Source organism: Actinia tenebrosa, unplaced genomic scaffold (assembly GCF_029948245.1).
Source record: "Actinia tenebrosa isolate PJP-AT-01 unplaced genomic scaffold, QUT_ActTen_1.0 PGA_scaffold13__45_contigs__length_12533684, whole genome shotgun sequence".
Taxonomy (NCBI): Eukaryota; Metazoa; Cnidaria; class Anthozoa; order Actiniaria; family Actiniidae; genus Actinia; species Actinia tenebrosa.
The window spans coordinates 10,848,022-10,874,447 of NW_028292573.1; the positions used below are offsets into that span (position 1 = coordinate 10,848,022).

Consider the following 26,426-nt stretch of genomic DNA (forward strand, 5'->3'; position numbering starts at 1 on the left):
TTGCAGCACGTCCGAGGATTTCATTGTTACACTAAATTCAGTTGATCACAGTGTGAAAATAAGGTCTTTTCCCCAAAGAAATTCCTCCAAAACATTAATGAAACGAAAGAGCTGATGATAGCTTATTTATTTTCAACAAGAAAGCGCTTGCAGCGCATTTTTCTCGCTTGCCTGGACAATCGATTGAAATTCGATCCAATTTGACTTGTATGAAGCTGAGAAGAGATGATGATTGGCAGATGACTTCGACCCCTCAAGCCATATCGACTAAAACAATGAGTCTTCATTGGTTAAAATAAAATTTGCTTACACCAAATGTCGTCTTACCGGCGCCTGTGTAATTATAAACATTGTTTTTTTACCTTCGAAATAACGGGACAGTCCCTAAAAGCGTGACATCTTTAAGAAAAAACCCAAGAAATTAACAAGACTGATATTTGATAAAAACCCTTACTGTCAAATCACGATTTATTTTCTAGTTATTTTGGGATTAAATTTATTTTTAAAACTACGGCTGAAAGCATTTGCATTCAGTAGAGCTGAAACAATACTTTTGTTTGAAATATCTCGGCGAGTTCAACAGCGGCGTTTACGAGCTACCAACAGAGAAAAGTCACCAGGACCACAAGTAAAGAAAGAACGAACCTACATGTAAGTTTTTTTATTGGCGCCAAAAAGACTGAATTTCTACATATTGTAGTTTAAAATATTCATAAAATGAATTCAAATTAAAGCTACCCTGCGAGCAGAGGTTTTAAAAGGAATTTTAAACTTTTTTTTTCTTTGATGTTATAAACGATATGGAATATCAAATTACTTTTGCTCCTTTCTTTCTTTTTTTCTTTTTTTCTTTCTTTTTTTTTTTTTTCATACAAGCAACCGTAGTTGTTGATGAAGCTAATGAAGTTTGCAATGATAACAGGACCAAAGGGCAAGCTGGTAAGGGAATGAAAAACGCACGTGACGACATGAAATATGCAATTCACTGGAGATGAAGGCGACGCGAATGCCGGAAGGCCGGAAATCCAAAGTACTGAAGCCATAAGAGGCCGGTTCGGATAAAAATTTGGGATTGTTTATGAATTGCGCAGCAGCCAATCCTGAGTACAGTGCCCCAGCTGTGGATTTTTTTTCCAGTATTGCTTTCATTCTTTTCCTCTCTTTGCCTTCTCTTTTTCTTTCTTTTGTCTTTATCTCTGTCTGTCTTTTTATTTCCTTTTCCTTTTATTTTTCATTCTTTCGCATTTTTTCTGACTCATTTTTATTTTATTTTCTTTCCTATCTTTTTGTCGTTCATTTCCTTCTTTCCTTCCTTCATCCCTTCATCCATCCATCCATCCATCCATCCATCCTTTCTTTCTTTCTTTCTTTCTTTCTTTCTTTCCTTCTTTTCTTTCTCCTTTTCTTTCTTTAATATCTTTCCCATCCTATTTCTCTTCCTCTTTCATAGTTTCTTTACCTTATTACCCCTTACTTTGGCATTTAATGTTTATATTAAATGTTCAGCTTGAACATTTCTCCTATAACTGTAACTCCACCAAATCATACATACACTAGATACCCTATCTTTATCCAATTTAGTATATCCCACATCATGGAAAATGTAACGCATTTTTTCGAATGATAAGAAAGAGTCCTTGAGTACTGATTCTTCTTTTTGATATAAATACTCCACTTACTCCACTTCATAATATTTTAACTGGTTTATAAGAACTTCAAGTAGGATCTGTCACTGCATAAAAAAGCTAAATTTAGTTACGCTTTTTGACAATGAAAGGGTGGGGTGTTGCTATATATTCATAGTATTGTAACAAGGTGCTCGACTTGGGTTTTCTTGCGCGCACGATGGAAATTTTTTTAATGAGGACTTCGTAGTCAGTCTTGGATAACGTCGAAATGGATAGAAGAATTATGATAGCTAAGCATGGATAGTCCAGCAGACCTCGTAGCTGTAACTAGAAAAGAGCATTTTCAGCTTTGTTCAAAAGTTGACACACATACAGGTTGTCTCAACTTTTACATCTGGCTACCACAACGCGCAAAATGACACTGCTTTTCGAATAAGGAGTTTCAACAATCCTAACGATATGCTGCTTCTAGCAACTGAGTCAATATTATTCAGGTATAAGCTTCGCTTCAAAATTTTTAACGCAAGATTACAGGCGATGTTGTTTTTTTAAAATCAACAATGAGTTTAGTGTACAATTTAAAATACTAGCCCCTAGTCCACACAACGCCTCGCTAATTTTTTACTCGATGAGTGATAACTCCAAAGGCTCAAAACAGAGTATAAAGAGCTTAAGTTGTTTTTCCTGCATCTTATTAGATTCCATAACCGAAATGCCTCTTGACAACCTCAAGTATCATATATCTTAATTATTCGGCTATTTTCACAAATATGCAAATAACAATCAAAACGTCAGAAACGCCAAACATCTACCCAGCACACAGCGTATATTACCGAAAAAGCTCTTCACAAAATCTCAACGAAGAAGTTATTAGCTTTACTGGAAGTGATTCTTACATTCAAAAGATAATCTCACAGCATCTATTTTTGCATCGAAAACTGCAGACGTTTTAGACCTTTTCACATCTGAATTATTTTTTGACCATGATTGGTTAATCGTGTTATATATTTAGAACCGTCAGTCCGTAGGTGACCCGTGAGGTGAAAGTACCTGGTTGTCGTAAAGCCTCACTTAACAAATAAGTGGTTAGTGAATGTCAGCCGGTCTGTTTGCTGCCTCCGAACCCTTATCGCTGAATGAAAATATGTTGATTTTGCAGTTTCGTTCGTTCGTTTGCTCTTTCTTTATTTCATTCTTTTCTTTCTTCCTTGCTTCCTTTCCTTTCCTTTTCCTTACTCTTTCTTTTCTCTTTCCTTCTTTCCGTTTCTTTCTTCCTTTCTTTCTTTTTTTCCGTTTGTATTTCTTTCATTCTTTCATTCATTCATTCTTTCTTTCTTTCTTTCTTTCCGTTTCTTTCTTCCTTCCTTCCTTTCTTTCTTTCTTTCTTTCTTTCATTCTGTTTTAAATTCGACATTTTCAATCTTCGAGAATAGAAAATATTCTTTTTCTGATATCTAACCTGTACACGCATCATTAGCTGTTTCTATGAATTAAGAAATAGCTCAGTTTGAAATATATACCGAAAGAGAGCATAAACAATGACAAGATTATGACTTCAAAACTCAGTACCAAATATCGAATTCCGATATCGAAAACAAACATAGTTTTCCTTAGAATTTTCTAGTTTTCCATTAAGATCGTAATCTTAAAGTAGTTAAATGTAGACAACAGCATAAAAATGAAATAGAATTTGTTATCAAGATTAATCAATTTATTCTCCATTTTCATAAAGATTCCCAGCTTAAATTATTAATGTTCGGTTCAGCCCGCAATGTTAGTACATACCCTGAGACCAATAATAGCCAATAATATATTTCAAAAACATTCGTTAGATATATATAACTGAAATCTACGAAGCAGGCAGAAGAGTTCAAATACTAGAAAGAATAATAATAATTTTAATGGATCAATTTAAAACATTTTAGATGTAGAAAATTTAAAGAGAATCGACTCGTTCGGTTTTGGCCATTTGCCGAAAGATTTAAAAGAAATGTTGCCGTAAAGTAGTGATAATATCGTTGGGAATTCCCCCAAAATCTTCGCTAGATGTTGATCTATTGTAATAAGCCTCAATCTGAACGACTCAACTTCAACCACGTTCAAAATGCCGTATGGTTTTTTTTTTGCGTTATGTGGATGTAGTGGTAGGCTTTTTATTTTAGGAAATTCCCCACTTTTTAAATGAAATATTGTTTCTTTCAACTTTGAAGAGATTAGTGCCTGTGAATTGGGAAATGTAATTAGCAGAACTGGAGAACAACAAGATTTGTTTTTTTAAATGAGGCAGACTAGAGAAAGAAAGAAAGAAAAAAAACGGAAAGAAGGAAAGAGAAAAAGAAAGAGAGTGAGTAAGGAAATTAAATAAATAAGTAAAGGAAGGAAGGAAAAAGTAAGGAAAAAAGACAAAAAAAAGATAGGTTTACAATATAATGTTATTAGAGAATGAAAGTACGGAAAATGAAAGGGATATGTGGAGAGATCGAAAGGAAATGAAGAAACAAATTAGAAATGTCAGGAACATCCTAGGAAATGGGATATTTTTCGAGTCTCATTACAGCACCAGGGGAAATTGTGTCTACTAGAAAGCAAAATCGAATTGTTAGCTTAAAAATCTAAAATCAATGATTATGATATATGTAGAGTTTGAATTATTTATTATTGGTAGTAAATTACTTTGTCGCTCACTGCCCATGCATTTAATTGAAGAAGAGAGGAAAGGAAAGGCAAGGCAAGGCAAGGCAAGGCAAGGCAAGGCAAAGAGAAAATGATAATAAATCGAATGGGAATAAAAAATGGAACCATTTATCGTCCCTTCCCTTTTCCGACATAAGAAAAGACAAGAAAAGACGAGACTTCTTCCAATCAGAATGTTTTCTACTGATGTTTCTTACATATTTACTTTTAACCATTAATTCATCCTTATAATTACTGCCCGTCATTTAGAATCTAGTCATCAATTTAAAGCATCTTGTCAAGTAAAACAAGACAACGTTTATGATGGTTTGTGTAAACTAGTTATATTTTGTCGAATCATCATTTGTTTTTCAATTCTATTAGTCTGTGCGCCTTTTGTCAAACAATTTGGTAAAAACATTTTTAGTTTTGCATTTTTAAGTCAAAGAATCATTGCATTTAAAAAATATATTTCTGAACTCGACGAAAAATTTATTTTAAAGATAAAGGTTTTTATTTTTTTTATTTTTTTAATTTTTTTTAAAAATTTCTGCAATATAGAATGGTTGATACAAACCATGAGTTGTGTGACAAAATGATAGAAATGATCTCCTTCAAGAAAAGAAATATTTTAAAATGCCAAGCAACATGGCTGTCTTCGAACTTCGTGCTCTGGGGCACAAACCCTTAATATAATAATACTTCGATCGTTATTTGAAGTAAGCATAAACTAAAAACTGTTAAAGGTAGAATATGTTTATTCAATGCTTTTGGAAGGGTCCATCATTAAAAGCCTTTTAGAATTAAAATTATTGTTAGAATAGCATCCGTATTAATGGGCACTCAAAAGGTTTAACGGCAAGGAAACAAATAATACTCAATAATATGTTTTGTTTGAAAAGGAGAAAACATTTTACAAAAAATAAAAAGGGGAGAGGGGAGGGTGCGAACCACGGTTCAAGGAACCTTAAACGGTCAATTCACGTTTCATAAAACGCTGACGGTGGAGGGAGGGGGAGGGGAGGGGGAAGGGAGTTTTCTCAATTAACAAGAGTTGAGAAAGGGAAAATAATGGTCCATTTATACCATCTTCTTTGTCATATCTCAAAGTAAAAAGCAAACAAAATAACATGTATATAGCAGCTGATAGCAGCTGATAACCAGCGTTCATGTGCCGCGACCCCCTAAAGAGTCTCGTAAATGGATAATTTAAATTAATATGAATATTTCAGTAATTAGAAAAAAGCACTAATTGTTAATAGCACTTTCTGGTCACTACTTCTAATTGGCCATGCGCATTACATATACATGTGGTGTTTTACCCCTAGCAATACGACTTTTCGCTGCTTATTATAAGTAATAGCATGACCTGAGGATGATTAGTGATTAAATGTCCCCGAATGCCGAGGAAGGTTTTGGGACGTCTAGACTTTAACTAAACCTCCTGAGGCTTGAGTGGCTAATGAATGATGAGGAGGGACATTTGGACTAATCGTCGCTCATGGTCATATTCATGAGGGACGATTAGTCTAATTCTCCCTAATGCTTAAATTCGTGAGGGATATTTAGACATGACATCATTAAACCTAATGTTTATGGTCTGTGCTCGCGCCGAGTACCTTCCTTGTAATTGGCCATGCGTATTACATATTCACGTGGTGTGTTACCCCTAGCAACACGAGTACTCGCTGCTGGCCATGAGAAATTTATTTTCATAAGGATTTTATGCACAGTTTTCAGATAAGCGCGCGCTATTTCGATGACGTTATAAAACTTATTGTTTCGAAAGCAAAATACAAAGGACTGAAATGTATCACAGGTTTTGTTCTTTTCCAAAGATGTGTAGCCCTGAAATTATGCCCGAGAACCCTTATTTTTTCCAGCAAAACGAAATCTTGTTGAAATAGAAACATGTACTACCAACACATATTGAGAACATTTTATTCGTACGTTTGGTAACTATAACTATATTACACGGTGTTTTTTTTCTTTTGTAAGAATAAACGATTAGACTGAGCTGTCTTGCAGATGATAGATCTTGCCTATTTGTAGCAATCATGTCTAGAAAAGCATGCCTTCGAGGAAAGGGTCTACAATGGGAAACGAAGAAGGCCGACAAACTTGAGCATTAATTTGATAAAACGAAATATCTTTTCTTCCAGTAAAGCTTGTACAGTACTGTTAAGCGTAATGACTCGCCAGAGCCCAGATTTTGACCAGCAAAAATCTAGTACGCAATAACAGTACACTATTTGCCCAACCCTCACTCTCTGGGTAGGCGATCGAGTTAACCCTTGGGGGAGAGGACAGGAATGTCGTAAAAGCCATAAGAAATACAGAATTTTTATCACAATAAAAGACACAGCGTTTTGTATTCCTTGAAGGACTGGCGCGAGAGACTGGTACTGAGTGACTCAAACATACGAAGAGGGTTGCACAAATTGTGTTTTTGATCTTACTTATTTTCCCCCCTGAGATATGTTTAAGTTAATTTTAATTAGACTTGTTGACTTTGGCTTATTTTTCAAGAGCCATTGTAAAGATGTTTGGGTCCGATCTCAGACCTCCTTCAGTCTGGACCTCTAACGTCTTTACTTCACTTCATTTCTCAAAAAAATAAGCCAGAATTAACTAGTCTAATCATATAATATAGACTTTTCATAAAAATAACTCGATGTGATAGAAAAATCAAACGTTCTTAGCTAAAATCAATATTAATATGAATAGTATAGATTAATTTAGTCATTAATAATATTGTTATTACTCATTTATATTTATAATTCTTGGTTTCTGGGGAAATAGATGCAAGAAATCTTTACTTGCCATTTTCTGCAAGAAATAACATAAAAGAAATTCAAGACCTTGCTTGTGATAAGATACGATATAGGCACTCAAATGGCTTCCAGTCTGGACCAATCACAACGCACGAATATGCACATCTCCCAATCACAGTGCTTAAATTAGGAAGCTATGGGATGAAATACGGTACTGACACTCAAATGGCTTCCAGTATAGACCAATCACAACGCTCGAACACACACATCATCCAATCTCAGTGCTTAAATTAGGAAGCCTTGGGATGAAATACGGTAATGACACTCAAATGGCTTCCAGTATAGACCAATCACAACGCACGAACACATCTGCATTATCCAATCAGTGTTTCAATTGGGAAGCCATTCGTTAACATGATACTGTGTGTTTTCTCCGCCCAATACAGAGTCGTCAATGCAGACGATTCAAAATATCAATAGAAAGCAAATTAGTTGATTTGGTGCCAGGATTATTCGACGACTTCAATATGAATGTATTCCCAACTTTTCTGGCCTAATATATCCATTGGATTCAACACAACTGTCAAAACAATCTGAATCAGTGAAAAAACACTATAAGTACAGGATGTCATCGCAATTAAAATACCGCAATCCAAAAAGGGCTATGTTCGGTCTAAAATTAGGTCACATTGCACTTATAAACAACATCTGCTCCAACTGCGATATATAACCAGCTTTTTAAAATGTGTTCCGACTTGTTGAAAGTGTAGATATCTTGGGGTAAGAGTTACGCGGGGTTAAGTGTTCATAAGGTTTGATTTCAATAGATATTGGGTGACTTTGAAGCGGGAATTTTCTTTTCGGAATCCGCGTAAAATGCTTTGGATCTTGAAACATCGGAACTTCAAAATCCGGCGTTTCTTTTCAAATCGGTACCTCCAACTATCCAAGATACGGAATCGAACATTGTTTACAATTTAAAAATTCCAGAATCCAGATTCCATGATCCAGATTCTACGATCCAGATTTTATGATCCAGATTCCATGGTCCAGATTCCATGATCCAGATTCTATGATCCAGATTCTATGATCCAGATTCCATGATCCAGATTTCATGATCCAGATTCCATGGTCCAGTCCAGATTTCACGATCCAGATTCCTTGTTCCAGGTTCTATGATCCAGATTCCAAGGAATCCTGAACCCACAATTGTTCTAGATTTCCTAAGTTGATATATTTTCTTTTTCATTGTACCTTTTCTATATATATATGTTTTTTTCCTTTCTAATATGTTACACGTAATCTCCCACGATGTAATCTCCATTGTACTTTTTCTATATATGTTTTTTTTCCTTGCTAATATCATAGTAAACTTATTTTTCTTTTTCTTTTTCCTAAAAACTCCAAAAACATTGTAATTATGTTTTGTGTAATCTCCCACGATGAGCTTAATTTAAAAAATAAATAAATATTTAAAAAGGAGACAGGATGCTTTCGACCGATCTCGTAGACTTTAGACTAGGATGTATTGCAGGAACCCCGTGGAGTGTGTATACTCAGTGACATCAAGAGACTATTGTCGCCTGCTGTTGTACCAGACAATTGAATGTTTTGACGTTTTTTAAGTATTCGTATCGCGCTATATAAACAACCTTTGTAATCTTTATCTTTATCATGGAAAAATAACGGAGACACTTAAAACAACACCTGACGGGTAATAAAATCTTGAAAATGCAATTAATATTATTTAAAAAAAAGAGAAATGTGCCCGAATCTTTAACGAAAAAATAGTAAGATGACTATCAAGATTGGGAAAACCTCAACATTCAGGCTGCAAACGCCGCAACGATTCATAATTGCACAAAACATTTTTTTTTCTTTCCGAAGTTAATCTGCGTTTCAATTATAGAAAAACAAGCTCGATGGTCTATTCGTACCATTAGCGTATCTCACTGACATAGTGATCAACCGAATGACATGTTTTTTTCGCGTTTGCGTGTTTTTCATTAAATAGCGCAAACACACATATCGTGAATATGAAATGGTATCCGCTCTGAGCCAATTAAAAAGAATAATGAAGCCTTTTGACGGTCAATGGAATCTAAGTTAAAGTTACGACATACGTGACACCGTCACGGAAGTGAAGGTATCTGTTTAACCAATCACAGCGAGGGACTTTAATACAACTCATCCAGTAAAAATGCTATGCCTGGACTGGGCACCGTCACGTACGGTAACCGTCACGTTTACCACAATCCTTAGAGGCTCTGGCCGTAGATTAGATTTTTACAAGTTATCCATCCCCTTACCTTGTTCTAAGCTGTAGGTGCAGTTTCATCTTGTTCCGTAAGTGTTACAATCTCAGACAGGTCTATCTCGGGAAGGGGGTTTCTCCAGTACGTAAAGGAGCTGAATTCGTCAGGGGCTACGAGAGCGGAATGTTTCATGGACTCATGCTTTTTGTAGGGTGGGAACATATGGTCCACTAAGTCGCTTAGTCGTAAATATCTGTAACAAAGGACAAATAATCATTGTTGGAGGGAGAAGTATTTTGTTCAGGGGTAGTGAGAAAATAAAAAGAGAAAACGAAAACGATAGAGAATTTAAAATTAATGAAATTGTGGGAAATGACAGAGAAAATTTGGAGATTTTCTGAAAAAATTGGAATTAAATGGAAAAGTGGATGGGAAATGACCGAGAAAAAATGCCAAACAACCAAAAAAGGGATCTTAAAAGTGTTGGTAAAAAGCGCGCGTGATCACTGCTCTTTTTGCATGATAAGCGCGCGTGACCACTGCTCTTTTTGCATGATAAGCGCGCGTGATCACTGCTCTTTTTACATGATTTTACTCATTGCTTTACTTGATTTTTGTACTCACGAGGATTGGAAGGTCGTTATCAGCTCATTTCTGACCTCTCCCTGTAAGAAATAATACAAATAGAAGCCATTATTACAATAATTAATTCTATCATCTAAGATTTGACATCTAAGATTGAATTGGTATTTGGCATTTTAGTTTTTGTAGAGGGAGGAAAAGTGGAAAACCCTCGAATTGAAGGGAAGACCAAACAATCTCACATACGATGCTAAGTTCAGGAGGTACCCAAGGCCCAGGAGGCGAGAGGTGAAGTGGGGTAGGGTGGGATGGATTAGCCTGGTTAATTGGAATATTTACACTGGAGGGGTCACACAAGACCTTTCTCACGTGGCCATTCATATTAACTGAAACATTAGATTTTCCCTTTATAGCCTTCACTCACTCACTCACTCACTCACTCACTCGCTCGCTATTGAGGTAGACTTACTTTATGGTTAATTGTGAATATCCTAGACGATGACACACCAACTGCACGATATGATAATACATCCTAAAGTAGACGAAACAACTCGTTTAACTTGTCACGAAACACGATCTCATTTTTAAATTAAATTAATTATTTAAAATGTGTCTTCCTTGATCATACTTACATTAATTTTGTTACCGAATCCACCGTAGAATGGGTTTTTACAAGGAAACAAGCTTTGAATATCTCTTAAAGCAGCAATCTTAAATTCCTCTGGTTTCTTTTCTATCACCTCCCTACAAATCAAAACGAGTATCTTAATTACAGCTCAAATATCTGTGCAAGAGATGCCATTGCCTATGCAGCAGTCTCGAGGCATAGTCCAAGATATCGTTGGTAAACTTGTGTTCTTGTCCAGATCTACTTAACTCTGAGAGACCTGTAATGGACTACTTCGATGATATGCCGACCATCTTGCCAGGGGGCAAAAGAGAGGAAAGATGATGGAAAATATATAGAGTTTCGTGTGTTTGTCTGTGTTTTTTTTTTATGGGATGAGATGATCGATGTGCCGTCTTAATTCATCTTTTGTTGTATTCTCTTCTGGTAAGCTGTTAATCAATCGACTTCATTCACTGTAACAAAGCTTTATTTGCCCCCTGGACCCCCTATAATGCATTGCCATCCAAGATGGCCACTGTATCGACGAAGTAGTGCATTCCCTTGAGTATTATTTCTTTTATTTGCCAGTATGCTAGTTCAAGATGGCGCAGGGAACTGTGAAGGGTTTTATCAATTTTTGAAGAATAATGGTTTACCTGTGGAAGGCTTTGATAAGTGATGCAGGTGATAATAAGAGAGGACCATCAGGTAGGGTGATCTGGTCCTGTTTAACACTCTTTAAATAGTCTCTTGTCAATTGGGCCTGTTAATATGTCAAAGACAAAGATCAATAAATTACCCAGAGGGGGAGTGGTGGGTAGGGATTTCAGTCCTGAATAGAACACTCTCCAATAAACCTTTCCTGAATTCGCTTGAGTGGACATGAAGCAATGGCTCCAAGTCAAGATTTTACTTGATGTTTTCATACTTGTACTGTATTTGATCAAGTCTAATCTTGATACAATATTCTTCACCTATTCTCCTTCCAGAAATAATAAATGGATATGAAAAGCTGCATTCCTCCCATTTTCCTACCTTCTTCTTCATGCTATTCTATGAACATTTCTAAAGATGAAGGACGAAAGATAAAGTGGATACATACCTGCCCAATAGCTCTTGCTGACAGATACAGCAGTTTATATCCATTTCTATCTATTGAGCTAAAAAAGTGTGCCTATGAAAATGGAAAAACGGGAAAGGAAGAAATTAAAATAAACATGGGATAAGGATGTGTTATTTTTGTTTTCTTGGTAATGACAACGATGATGATAATGATGGTAATGTTGGTGGGGGAAGAGGAGGCTATTAATGATACTAAAGGGGAGATTGAAGATAATAAATTTCAAATGATTAGAATAAAAGAATTGTTGGAGCTGGTGCTGTATATATCACTTTATTTCCAGTAGCGCACATGATGCCCCTCAAAAATATGTAAGTGGAGATGCAGGGATGTGCTGGTGATGATAGATAATAAATGGCAATGATGGTGGCAGCGTTGGAAGGAGCTGGTACTGTTTTAATGATATTGATGATAAAATACTTACGACACCAGATTGTGCCCAAGCTTGTCCTACAACAGGCAGAATCTGTCCTAGCACATCTGATCTGTATAGGGAGAGAGAAAATTCAATAATAAGTATTATAAAATATCTGTTATGAATTTCATTCTGATTGGATGGGAGCATGTGCTTTATGAGAGCAAACAGAGCACACGCGTTTGTACTTTCTATTTTGTCATTCGTATCCAAAATAACAGTTACTGTAATTTGTTTTTTTATAAAAGAAATAAAAAACTTGCTTGCTGTGCTGTTTGTGTAGTTATAAAGCACTTTGGGATTAGCAGAACACTCAAGAAGTTTTGAGAAGCACGCTGCTACATGCTGTGCTTCTCCTAACACTTCTCTTGTGTTCCGCCAATCCCTGGGTGCTTTATAACTGCCCACAGGATGCGGTGCATTTTCTATTTCTTCATCTCATGCACTAAGAAGGCTTTTCCTGGGTAATACTTTAACAATCCCTCGATAATAGACTTACTTTGTAATAGTACCATCAATATCAGAGATGATAATCCTATCATCATAGTTCCATAAATATATTGTAGCTTGACACTCTGCTGTACCCTGATAAAAAACAAACAGACAAATAAATAAATGAAATAGAAATAGAAATACAACAACCAAAATTATTGATCAGCACATTAGAGTATTTCTCACCTGATATTTAGTAGTAACTGAAAAACGTATACTATTTGCTCCATCATGAAGATTAAGCTTTGCCTGGAAAATAGAATTAAATGAGCAATAAAAGCAATTTCCTGGACAAGTACGAATAGGGTCCAAAAAATATTCCAACAAATTATTGAATTAGCCATTCTGAATTGGGTTGAATTGGTATTGCAATGCATTGTGGGACTGTTTTAGGGGCCAAATTTCTAAGATGGCATTTACTGTATGCGTGGCGTGTATGGCCACTAGTTTGATAAAACAACTTTTGAAATATGTTCAAAGGTGTGGTGTGAATGGGGTATATTAGGATAGACTTTAAAAAGCTTTCTTACCAAGTTCTCAGAATTCAATCTTGTAGACTTTTTGTATGCAACATCTGATTCATTTCCACTGCATTCGGAAACATTTCTCTGCCTTTGCCATTGGTTGCTAGTTTCTTCATGTGGCTCAGTGATCAGTGTTAGGTCGTTGTTGGAGTAGGAGCCATTCACTGGTGTTGTTGTGTGTTGTTTTCTGAGGTTGTTGTGTGCTCGTGGACGCCCAGGTTTGTTATTTACTAGGTCAAATTCTTCATCTGAGGACTTAAGTGGTCAATAATGTAATCATTATGTTATTCTTAACAAATTTTGACTGATATATCCTGTAAAAATATCATTTAACATAGTTTTTCAGCTACTGTAAAATCCTGGTTGTAAGCACTCCAGGTTATGGGCGCTCCAGGCCAGGTTTTCTTTGCTATTCACAAGGCTTTATTTTTGTTATAACCCTCATTATTATTAACCCGGTTAATTCCTATATATAGACTTTGCATTTATAATGAGCAACATTTGATAGAAAACCTTCTCAATTGATAATTAAAATACTCTTACATAGTATGATATAGAAGATAAAGAAGTAAATGACTGTTCCCTCTTCATCTCACAACACCCCAACCCCCCCCCCCCCCCCAGTCATATGTTTATAGAAAAGCAAATGAGTATTGACGACTCTTAAAATTCCTGCGTATGTGGGCTTAGCCTCAAATCCAGGAGTTGCTTTTTTTGTTATTCTAATTTCTGCTTTTGTTTGCTGAACTCAGAAGTGTGGCTAGGCCTGCAAACACTTGAGTTTTAAGAGTTGTCAATAAACCCAGGGCTTACAACCACAATTTTTCGGTATTAAACTATTTAAAGTACCTGTTCTTCATAGTTTGGCCTCCATGAGAACCAATAATAACTTCTCCTCTTTTCCTGAAAAGAAAAATTCAAAACACCATTTTTCTATAAGTCTGAAATAGATCCCCGAGTATGATTTCTTTATTCACCAGAAACAAATGGGAAAATACATTAGCTGGGTTCTATTCTATCAATCTCAAAGAGATGGCTAGTGGTCTGAGATGGGAAGACATTTCACCCAAGTAGTACAGTAGTAGATTTTGTTTTAGCATTGAAATTTTCGTTCCTACCTTCTTCGGCATGTGCTGTTTTACTAATGACTGAACAGTTTCCTAAAAGAGAAAATGAATACAAAATACAGTTATTTATCTGGAAGTGTACATGCCTCATCATCATTAGTATCACAAAACCAGTATCACCATTACCATAACATGATCATCAACACCATCATCATTATTCTCAACCTCATCTTCATCACCATCACCAGTCTCCAAAAAACTAATGAACAGTACAAACAATTATTATGTCACAACTAAAGTTTACAGTTACCTGTTTCAATGGCCTCTGGAACATAAGGTAAGACATTAGCATTGGAGCTGCAATCTGCCAATTATAATATCTGTAAAGAGATGATCAAGGCTTATTGGATGTAGATTAAGAAAACGATTATTGTTAAGTTATGTGACGAGTCTATTACTAGAGGGTTTACAGTCATTTCGCCCACGGACCATTTCGCCCACGCCAATTCGCCCACGCATAAAATCATCGATCATGCGTTTGCCAATTCGCTCACGCCAATTCGCCCACGTGTAGAATCACTTTAAGAAATATGTTACCATGACTAAAAAAAAAGTAGTTCGTGATTTACCAACCTTACTTGACGCTTAAGCTCAAGACTTCAAAACGCGAACTTTTTATACGCCATAACGGACTCGCCTACGCTAACTCGCTAACGAACGAAACAACTTATAAACCAATGTAAATGTCACTTTAGCCTTTTTAAACCTCAAGATGAATTACTTCTAGACTTTTTTATCGTTATTTGGCTTACTTGACATAAATACTTCTTAGAACACAAAGTTTTATCCGTCGAAGGACGCCTGACGCCATAGCTTTATAGTATTATATGCGGTTTAATCGGTTTCTAAATTTTACAGCATCTTGAATCGGTTTTTAAACTTTATGTCAAACTTTTTAACCAAACTGTCTTCTTATTTGAGTAGCCATGGTACGAAAAACAGGAAATTCGGTCTTCACTTCTCGGGCAAATTATTTCAGCGTCTCGAATTCACTGAGTCGTAACAGAGGATGCTGTAAAAACAGCTGTAGGAGATTTCGATAGAAAAGAAAGACAGGTTAATCAGATCCTGCTTGACGGACTTAAACTCGGTTGTTTCATTTATTTACAATTTACTAGTCTTTATGTTCAATAAATGAATCAGTCAATAAGCTTGAACGTGTTGTTAAGAAGTCAGAAACAAAGCGTGGGCGAGTTTGCTTCTGACTTGCCAAGGTTCGAGCTAGAAAAGCCAAAATACCTTATACCGATCGACAAGCGACGCCATATTGTTTTCGTGTAATCAACAAGCTTCCTAGTCGTTTACTGACGCTTTCTTTACCTAGAATCCATTAGACTTTATTCTTTGCACTAATAAAGTTAAAGGAAAAGATATGGTGCTTTGAGATGGGAGATGTCGTGTGTTGCTGAATCTGACATCTACAAAAAATATGATTTTAGACAAGCTCACGAAAACAATATGGCGTCGTTTGTCGATCGATGTTTCGCGGAAGGTATTTTGGTTTTTCTCGCTCTAACCTTGGCAAGTCAGAAGCAATAATATTAAATATGTCCTAAACATTCCATTTTTCGATGAAGAAGAAGGATATTTTAATGTTTTCAACAAACTACTCTACGGAGACTAAAAACTTATTGGTAGCGAAAAGACTCGTATGAAACACCGTAAACTGAGCTCGATCGTTCCACTCAATCGTTAACTTTTTGGCGTTTACATCAGATATTAAATGGCCTCAAATTTATTCCAGATAAAGTCGCTAGATCATTTCGTCTTAGGTTTTTAGTGCAAATAATAAAGTCTAATGGATTTCAAGAAAAGAAAGTGTCAGTAAACGACTAAGGAAAAGCTTGTTGATTACACGAAAACAATATGGCGTCGCTTTTGTCGATCGATGTTTCGCGCATAAGGTATTTTGTATTTTTCTCAAACTTTGGCAAGTAAAAAATAATAAAGAATGGTAAAGCTACCCAAAACACACATTTCATAGATTAGAGTATAGGGAAATAGGGAAATAAAGTCATCCGAGTCATAAGTTGGTAGAAACGGACTCGATATGGCAGCTAAGTGAACGCTGTCCTTGGTCGCGTTTAGATCTCCACTTTCACTGATCGTATCGTGAAATGATCGCTCCAAATATGCTTCAAAATCATTTACAAATGTTTTTCAAGAGGCTATGTTTCTTGTTAACAAGTCTCATCGAAGTTTTGTTTTGGTAATTTCCAATGGTAGCGAAAGGACTTCATGATGGTAGCGAAAGGACTCCGGGTGGTAGCGAACCGACGGTAGCGAAAGTGCGTGGTAGCGAAACGACCTGTATTCGTATAAAAAGTTCGCGTTTTGAAGTCTTGAGCTTAAGCGTCAAGTAGGGTTGGTAGGTACCGATTGGTAAATCACGAACTGCCTTTTTTTAGTCATGGTAACATATTTCTTAAAGTGGTTCTACACGTGGGCGAATTGGCAAACGCATGATCGATGATTTTATGCGTGGGCGAATTGACGTGGGCGAAATGGTCCGTGGGCGAAATGACTGGTTACCTACTAGAGAAACAAAAGGACTGTAAAGCCTCAACATTCATACGCAGTTGTAAATGCCAGTACTTACCTGTCATTGATTCTAATCACCAGTTTAGGGTCGTTAAGAAGAGTAGGGTTGGATGACAGGTCGTCATATGTTATCTGGCTACTGACAAAACTCTCTGGAATCCAAAAACACAATGTCAACAGGGTGAGATTGGAGGCAGGTGTGTGTGGATGTGGATGAGGGGAAGAAACCATGAAGCATGGGGATTCTAGACTGCTGTCAGTGCCATATTTGAGGATAATTTGTATTTGACAGTACAGAATCTGTAGTTAAGATTGTGGAGGGTTTTATACCATGTCTCATTAATGCTGTTGCAATATATTAGAGACACAATTATAAGCTCCCCCGTATTCCCTTACAGGGCTTAAAATAATGGGCAGTCAGTCTCCTGGTAATGATCACCACCCAAGTTCACTCACTCACAGTCATATCTCATCTCTGGCAGAATATTACTGGTCAAAATGACTGGCAAGTTCCAATTCTTAATAATTTAAGCCCTGCCTTTAAAATTATTGATCAATGAAATTTGCATTGAAAATTATGCAGCATTCCTTGTGCTACTTTTTAAAGAATATGATTTATACATGTATTATTATCATTACCTAAAGGAACTTTTCCACTTTTGAGATCTCCACAGAGAGACATTGCAAAGTTACTATAAGTGCTCTCAGATCTGAAGAAAGAGTAATGCAATTTTGTTAGAAGCTGTCAAACAACGTTAATAATCATAGTCTATTGAAGAAATAGAAAATGCATGTGTGTGCTGTGTGCAGTCATAAAGCATGCGGGGTTGGCAGAACACGAGAGAAGGGTTAGAAGAAGCACGATGCGTAGCGGAATGCTTCTCGACACTTCTCCAGTGTTCTGCCAATCCCCAAATGCTTTATAACTCCACACAGCACAGCAAGCAAGTTTTTTTTCTTTTATAAAATACAAATTTCAATAACCGTTTTTTAGGAAAGGAATGACGCAACTGAGTTTGCACGCGTGCTGTGTTCTCCTATAAAGCACATGCTCCCAACCAATCAGAACGCGAGATTTATAATTTTATAATGACCAAGTGTCTAATATTGTCTATTAATAGTAATGAAATTATTAATATTAATTATTAAATAAATCACTCTCATAAGATAAGCATTTGTGGCTGAATGACTTACCCAGGATATTTAGTGCCTATAAGATCTAATGTAGGGGAACTAGGAAGAGACTGTCCTATACCAGATTCTCTGTCTTCAGTGATCTGTGAATCCAGTTGTCCTTTTATTTTATCATCTCTTGATGTCCTTTGAATATCAACCAAATAGGACAAATATCAGCAATTTTGTTGAGTCCCCCCCCCCCCCCCCCAACCTGCCCTTATTACCAAGATTTTAGATTGGCCACTGGATAGATAGAAAAATTCTCAAGAAGCTAGAATGACCTGGCAGTGATTAATGCACAATTTGCTAAAAGCCAAAAGTAAGATAACATGGCAAATATAGTATCTAGACTAGTATGGATAAGAGTATAACTGAAAGCCTAGACTTGAAAATTTGGTAAACATCAGCATTTTGAAGGTGCCTTTTCCTCTCCATGGTCTCTGTTCTTGTAAATTTTAAAAGAAAAAAGCGGAGAAAACAGGTAGAGGTACACTAGAATAATGAGAGCATTAAATGTGTTATATTCTTACAAAGCTTGGTTGAGGTAAAGTGCTGCTATTTCTTGATCAATAGAATTGAGATCATCTAGATAAATACCCTCTTCTTTAATCTATAAAAGTTAGCAAATGAATGAATAAAATGTACAATGGGAAGGACAAATGGATGGGTGAATATCTTTATCACTCTGAAGGTGAATAGAAAGCTGAAGGGTTTTATAAATCAGCTGACAAGTTCTTTAGAGGATCAAAAATCAATATAGATTTAAAAGTTGGTTTTTGTGGAGGGTACAAAACATGAAAGCTAAGGGGAAAAGCCTTTGAATACAGGAGAGCCAACAAGAGAGAGGGTGTCTCCAAAGATTGGACCGATGAACATAAGACATAGCCCATTGGCAGTGCACAAGTCCCATTCATCCTTTTCATGTGTTCCAGAAAAATAAATCTATACCGTTATTTTTATCATAGTTATGCAACATCATATGTATGATATCATTTTTTATCATTTTTTATTTTGACCCATTAATTTTATGGTTTGTCCCAAGAGCAAAAGCTCATCAAGGGAACTCGATGTTAAGTTATACCCTCCCCATACTTATTCTTCATTACCTTATGGGATTTGTAGGGATCTTTTCTTTTGCTTCTATAACCATGGCTAGTTTCTTCTTTTTTGTGTTCTGTGCATACAAAAGTAAAACTAAGAATCACAATACAGTTGTAATATAATATTTGAGTCAGGAACCATGATGTGATTGGGGAAACTGTAACGATGGATCCAGGACATCTACCCAATAGACCTACTCGGCTCTGACGTAATGTTTTCCCATTTCAGATCATGTGTCATTCCCTAGAGTATCATTTCTTTGTTTGAGGTTTGCCACGGTTGCACATGAGAAGACACATGAATATGGATACAACTCCAACAAAGATTATTATTCTCAAGGGAATGACACGTGGTCTGAAATGGGACAACATTACGCTTGAGCGCTCCAGAGCCGAGGAGGTCTATTTGGAGGTACAATACAAAGATACCAACAATACATTAATTATAATTGTAAGCTGCCTGGCTACTATTAGCGTCTTAATATGCAGCCTGTATAGTCTTCCACTGATCACAAATGTAAAGCACATTGAGACAATGTGAAATGCACTGTCTTTCCATTATTATCTTTATTATTTTCCTTACTTTTGGGAAGGGTAGAGGAAGGTATGACAGATTCCAAGAAAGGTCTTATCGATCTTTCTTTGTATTATTACATTTTGTAATGTTTGTCTATATCATTTGGTGGAAGGTTAGCTACCAAGTCTGCTCCCCCCACCACCCCCACGCCCCCAAATCCATCTATGAACTAGGCAGTGGTAATGCTTCCATGAGCATGTATTCCCAATGCTAACAGAAACCACTACTTACCACTGAGTTTTCGTTCTTGGACAAATCCATTTTCTGGTCCCTGTCATATAAAGAAGAGTATTCATTGTTAAAATACTTGAAATTTGATTTTGCATTAGGATAACAAGCAATAGAATTGTCAAAGGTAATGGTAAAGGTTATTCTAAATTTGAAGGAAAATTGTCAAACCATCCACCAACTAGGTTATCATTAGCATTATAGCACAAAAAATCATGGCTGGTCAATGGCTGGACATGATGACTTGCCACTGAGCAATAAATGAGTATTGGATTTGACTGGTCAAGAGAAACAGCTCAGCATTTGGCAGGACATTGGACACTGACTGGCCCTTAGTTTTAGCCCTGTACTATCAGTGACCTACACCTCATCATCCAATAACATCTATACCATAAGCACATAAATGGGATATTTTCACATACCTTTGGCAGCTTGCCCCAGTCCCATGTTACTTCATTATCAACATTGATACTATCTTGACTTTGTTGTATTTCTGCTTCTGTGTCACTCAGACAGTATTGAGGGTTGAATGGCTTCAAGTGTTGCATGTGCTTATCCCTGTAAAAGAATACACATTAGAAATCATGGGTCCTGAGGGTTTCATTGTATTTGCTGTATCTGGAGGAATAAGTAAGGCTTGTGGTTGCACACAACTATGCAGAAGACTGGCTTGGACCTGCAGACACTATGTGGGCATTGTGGTTGCACACACCTAACCATGTAGCACCATCTACCCACAGTGACTATGCAGACTGGCTTGGACCTGCAGACACTATGTGGGCATTGTGGTTGCACACACCTAACCATGTAGCACTATCTACCCCCAGTGACTATGCAGAAAACTGGCTTGAACCTGCAGGCACTATGTGGGCACTGTGGTTGCACACACCTAACCATGTAGCACCATCTACCCCTAGTGACTATGCAGACTGGCTGGGACCTGCAGACACTATGTGGGCACTGTGGCTGCACACACCTAACCATGTAGCGCCATCTACCCCTAGTTATTATTCAGACTGGCTTGGACCTGCAAACACTATGTGGGCACTGTGGTTGTACACACCTAACTGTGTACCATCATCTACCCCCAGTGACTATGCAGACTGACTTGGACCAGCAGGCTTTCTGTGCCTGCTAACGGGAGGGATTATATGGGCCTTGTGGTTGCAAACACCTTACAGTGTTAACCTGAAAGCACTATGTGAGAGTTCTAGTTGCACACACAGTGTTGCACCCACTATCCACTCCACAGCAGACTATAAGTGGCAGATCTTACCTTGGATCTGGAGGTGTGCCTATAGGAGAGTCTAAATCAGACAATGGGTATCTGTGGTCTCTGATAAACTCATTTTCTTTGGGTAATGATGTAGAGTCTGTCATCCACTAAAGAAAGTTAAACAATTATCTTAGAGTTGCTTAGCATATAATGATAACGTAGGTTGTCCAAGCCTGAGATAGTGGATAGATAGTGGATAAGCTATTCAATGGCCAAAAGAATTATTGGAATATATTTTGTAGACCATTATTAGATAGTGTGTGCAGTCTGATTGGTTGAGAACTGTGCTTTATTAGTGAATAAAGCATGATTGCAGATGCCATCTGTGTGTGCACAGCAATACAATTATTGTAAGACAGTATCAAAAAATACAACATATTTTCTTTCTAAATAATATTATCAAACTCAATAATTCATGAGAAAACACAAGAGAAATCACAACTGCGAAGAGTGTTGTAAATCTGATACAAAACTGTGTTCATTTGCATAAACTTTAAGTTGGATTTTCTTGGCCAAATTCACTTTAATTTTGAAAATTTTAGTGAAACACAAAGGAACTAACTTAGACGTTTGATAAGTCATATACAGTATTCGTGTCCGTGTTGTATCAGATATACAATCACTTGGTTACGCCTTGTGGTTGTATATCTGATATAACACGGCCACTTATACTGTATATATTACAAACAATTAAAACAGCTTTCTTACTTTCTTCTTTACGTAATGAAGCATTTAGGAAGTGCCAAAAGCACTCAAGAAGTGTTAGAAGCACTTGCCCATGTCTCATGGTACTCTTCACGTTTTTGTGTTTACATCAATAATTATTCCAGTTTGCATTACATGTATGTATTACTGAACAGAGCATAGAAAAAGCTGTTTTATTTGTAAAATACAGCAACAAATGTTCTTTAATGTGGATGTTTAATAGGTGTATAAATGGATGCATAAATGCTTACATTTGAATCACTTTCAGGGTACATTTCCACTTGTCGTCCTGGGATAGGGATGCTTTGTGAATACGAATGACTGAGTTCATCTTCCTGTCAAAATATAACAAATGCAACATAATTAAATTAAATTAAAAAATTAAATTATCTTTGTTTATAGAGGATAACACTTGCCAGTAATTCAACTGATAAACTTGAGGTCCTCTGTTAACGTCCCTAGTTAATTAGGGACGGGTTGCCATTAACATGATCATCTGAGCCACGTTAAGGTCTAACCATTTGCAGATGTAATCACAAAGGCAGCACGTTCTCCTCAGTCATTTCAAGACCCTGAGTGTTGGCGCAGCTTGAACCACGACCTCATGGCAGTTTAAGCCAGTTTAAGCCAGTTTAATACTGGAGTATTCTCTGATCCCCTATCCTTAGAAACCCCTGGTATTACGTAAAAATTTCTTGTTACAGTACCTGTGTAACAGTTGTATCAAGTTCATCTGAAGTGTTTCCTGAATCAGTATTTCGCTTTTGTCCAGGTACATCTATCCCTTTTTCACTAGCATCACTATCCTTGGGCTCTTCTTTTACAATATGGTCTTCTTTTTCAACATCTAAGGTACTTTCTACTTGTTCTTCTTCTTTTTTGGTTTCCAGGTTGTCACTTTCCTTTATAGTTTCTTCAGTTCCATTTAATATTTTGTCATCCTGATTTTCATCCATTTTTTCATTTGTTTCTACAACTTCACTCTTGGTGTCTTTTGATTTCTCTATGTCAGTATTTTTATCATTTTTTATTGCTAATATTTCTGTTTGAACTTGCTTTTGTTTTTCATTTTCTGGAGGCTCTAGTTTTTCAGATTCTTTATTTATATTAGATTCTTGTGTGGCAGGGGATTCCAATGTCTCATTCTGGTCATCTGTTGTTGTTTCACTTTTATTTTCCAGGCTGGCTTCTTCCTTATCCTAAGAGAAAAAATAAACCACACAAAGATTTATCTTTGATGGTGATTCTCTGAGCTCTTTGGTTCTCCTCCCTCCACAAATTTAACCCAACAAGCTGAATTTTACTCCCTAGGCCAGCCTTACAACTTACTGTACATCAGCTCAGAGCTTGTTTACCGGTTTGATTAAATTTGAATTCTTGAAGGTTTATTTTAGATATTTTGTACTGGACCTCAAGACCCAACCTTTTCATTGACCATTTCTATTATTTCTTAAATAAGTTCTGTGTTGTATCCCTGAATTTCAGCTACATCTTTAACTGCCATTTCCATAAACATGCAAACTTGGTAGCTGCAAGCTGCACACTGGAATTTGGTTTTTCGCTGCCGCCAGTCAAAAATATAAAAGGTAATGAAGATAGTTTTGGTTGATGGCAGCAAAAAGCCAAACTTCTGCCTGAAGCTTGCAGTTACTGAGTTTGCATGTTTATGAAAATAGTAGTATCCTGCAATCTAAGATTTCAACTTGTGATGAGAAAAATCTCAAGAAAAAATGCTCGTAGCATACGAACCTTTTGTTCTTCAATCTTATCTATAAGACTGGTTGATGAAGGAATGGGAGTCGTTATCAAGTCTCTTGGCAGTTCTGAAGGCTCTTCTACCTCTTCCACAAAGAATGCTTCACCAGCATCTCCAAGTTTCATTTGAAGATCAACTGGTTCACCATTTATCATAATATCAACCTACAAAACACAAACAAATTGCACAATACAAAATTTTATTTATTTTTAAAATGAACTCTACTCCACCTCTTCTACCCCTGATGAAGGACTAGTGTCCGAAACGTCAGTAAGTTTTTTCATCTCTTCACGATGTATAATTTACCTTTTTATCATTACTGTTACATTAGAAATACCGATGCAGCTCACACTAGTTTTTAGCTAGTTATCTCTTCTACTCCATACAGCAAGGGTAATTCAGGATGGCATGGTGGTAAAATGCTTGCCGCTCACCTCTGAGGTCCCGGGTTCGAATCCCAATTGCCCCAAGTGAGCTGAATTGGTTGGTTCCTTTTCTGACTCTGAGAGATTTTCTGGCTCTCCCAATTTTTCCTCTCTCTCCTCAAATTAACCCTAACTTATTCAAAGTGGTTTGACCCTGCTGAGCTACACCACTGCTGTACAGTTCTTGCAGTGGTCAACAGCAAAAATAAATTTTACATTGTCCTTTTTTCAGTCTACAGTTTTCTCTATCTGCATACGACTGAAAAACTAAATTCCAATTTAATATACTGTGCACTGACTTTGATCAGCCCAGAGGTCATTTCAGGGTAAGTCAAGGAAGACTGATTTACTTCTTGTGATTTAGTGGTTGAATGGTCAGAGATACAAAAAATAATCCAAAACAAATTGGCTTGTTTGTTCATCTCTGCTTCAATGATTTTTGGGATTGCATACCTTAACTCTATCATACTTTTTATGATTTAATGAAAAAAATAATTCAAAAAAAAAATTTCTTTTTATTTACAAATGTTTGAAATGGAAATTACCATTGGCAATAAAATAAATCACAATTTAGGTGCACAAGACAACAGTTTAAATGACACCAATTTGAAAAGAAAAGGAGGCTTAAAATAGCAGTCCTTGAGCTGTTGCTATGGTAACAGTCAGCTGATGGGGTGTGTATGGGGAGGTGTGTCACGGTAGTCTGTGATAATTCCAGTAAAAATCCATAGAGGTTGTCCTAATGGAGCCAATTTTGAAATCCTTGAAGTTTATGTAATATAAAAATATTTTTAAAAATTTATCTCCATTTCTTAAAATGAAACTCAAATCTTAAGCAGATGGACTATGTAAAGTGTGGAGTTTCGTGATGAACTACATGCATAGGGAAAATAGAGTCTTAAATTCCTAATTTAGGACTTTTAAAATTAAACAAAAAATCCAGTTATCTATTTTTTATCAATATCTTCTTAAAATTTGTCTCAAGGAGGAATTCTAGGTGTTTTGTTTATGAGGAATAACATTCGCTATGACGCCATTGCTCCAAAATACTAAACAGGCAGGTCTTTGAGGTTTTTGTGGAATCTAGTAAAAAATATAACAATTATTTATGAATCCTAGGATTTCATCTTACTATACATAGTGCTTCTATAAAGGATAAAAATTTACTCCAAAAAAAACTCAATAAAACACGACAGTATAAATAAGATTTGGAAACTTTCGACAGTATCTTTTCTTTTTCTCGTGACCTTGGCTTTATTTTCCCTAAACGAAGTAGACGTAGAATTTCTACAAGCAGTAAACATAAACACAGTGCATTAGAGAGTCAGTTAGGACTTACAATTTTCTCTCTACTTCGTAGTACTCCAAGTTTTCCAAAGCGCACATGAAAAGGCGAGCCAAGGAACGACCCATCTTCTTGTCGTATGACTATCACATCAATGGCTCCAGTCAAAGTCGCTGAGTTTATCTCGCTGTAAAATCCACGCATGTTAGAAACTAACCCTTTAAAGTAATTCATTTTCTATTTTTATGAATCTACTTCTATGTGTTGGGTTTTTGGACTGTTTACATGGTAGGAATAGGACTAAAATAACAGGTAAATTTGCGAAGTGTCCATCTAGAACACCCTTCACTTCGCCATTTTGAACTCGCTCTGAGTAAAATTGCCCAGTAACCAATATTTCTTATCTAGGGAGGGGAGGGTCAATTAAATAGATCTTATTAATTCAAATACTCGTAGTTTACATATCAACATTACTTTTATTTATTCTTCAGCGTTATCAATATTTATAATATTTTATGAGGATTTGAGTTTATATATATATATTATGGTTTTATAGTTCAACCAAAGATCAAATTATTGCCCCCTTACCTCCCCGGTGTGGTTAACATAAACCGGAAATACAGTATCTTGGCATTAAAACCACGTGACGACAACATCTGATGAGGCGATACACACACGATATGGTTAAGAACAGCGAAATAACACACGGGAAAATCATATATTAAAGCCACTATATGAAAATGAATTTCCTTTAAGAACAGAAATCCATTCACTGTTATTTGTGCATTATTTTTGTTGCAACAAAATAGTGACGTATCTAGTCAATGTCATGTTCCGCTTTCACTTTCGCGGGAAAATTCGTGACGTGTGATTTCTGGTCCAATATATTAAATATTCATTATTTGCAATCGTAGGTAGGAACTGGTAGAGCAGGTAGAAAATTTGATATATCTCTCTCAAACATAATTGGAAAAACAGGCACAATCTTTTGAGAAAAATATGTTATTAGCGTGCATACCATATAGAGTGAAAACAATTATCCGTAAAACACTACTTACTAAATAGTACAAAATAATGCTAATATAGCAGCAGTTAGGCGGACTCGCGAATTGCCGGCATTGCCAAAAATCACAAGTCGAAAAACACCAGGGGGGGGT

The 26,426-nt window shown here is 36.4% G+C and overlaps 1 protein-coding gene across 1 annotated transcript; it reads right to left on the bottom strand.

The window, feature by feature from the left end:
* Positions 1–6,226: 6,226 nt before the first annotated feature.
* Positions 6,227–25,627, bottom strand: LOC116293186 (phosphatidate phosphatase LPIN2). Its single transcript, XM_031700585.2, has 26 exons — positions 25,324–25,627; positions 23,553–23,723; positions 22,511–23,002; positions 22,055–22,138; positions 21,099–21,205; positions 20,245–20,380; positions 19,826–19,865; positions 19,024–19,091; positions 18,448–18,527; positions 17,936–18,061; positions 17,381–17,451; positions 16,800–16,893; positions 14,451–14,520; positions 14,192–14,233; positions 13,923–13,976; positions 13,080–13,328; positions 12,736–12,798; positions 12,557–12,642; positions 12,067–12,127; positions 11,625–11,696; positions 11,179–11,285; positions 10,545–10,656; positions 10,382–10,444; positions 9,955–9,995; positions 9,385–9,583; positions 6,227–7,130 (listed from the first exon to the last, which is right to left on the bottom strand). Exons 1-25 carry the CDS (start codon positions 25,501–25,503, stop codon positions 9,391–9,393), a joined length of 2,862 nt encoding a protein of 953 aa, XP_031556445.2. The 5' UTR covers positions 25,504–25,627; the 3' UTR covers positions 6,227–7,130; positions 9,385–9,390.
* Between the last annotated feature and the right edge of the window lie 799 nt (positions 25,628–26,426).

Bases quoted from the DNA above. Each gene is read 5' to 3' on its own strand.
- LOC116293186 (XM_031700585.2), bottom strand. From the start codon at position 25,503: ATGAATTACTTTAAAGGGTTAGTTTCTAACATGCGTGGATTTTACAGC. The intron at 18,062-18,447 runs GTAAGAATATAA...TGATATTCAAAG, and splicing joins CTTTACCTCAACCAAGCTTT to GACATCAAGAGATGATAAAA. The intron at 17,452-17,935 runs GTAAGTCATTCA...CTCTTTCTTCAG, and splicing joins ATAGGCACTAAATATCCTGG to ATCTGAGAGCACTTATAGTA.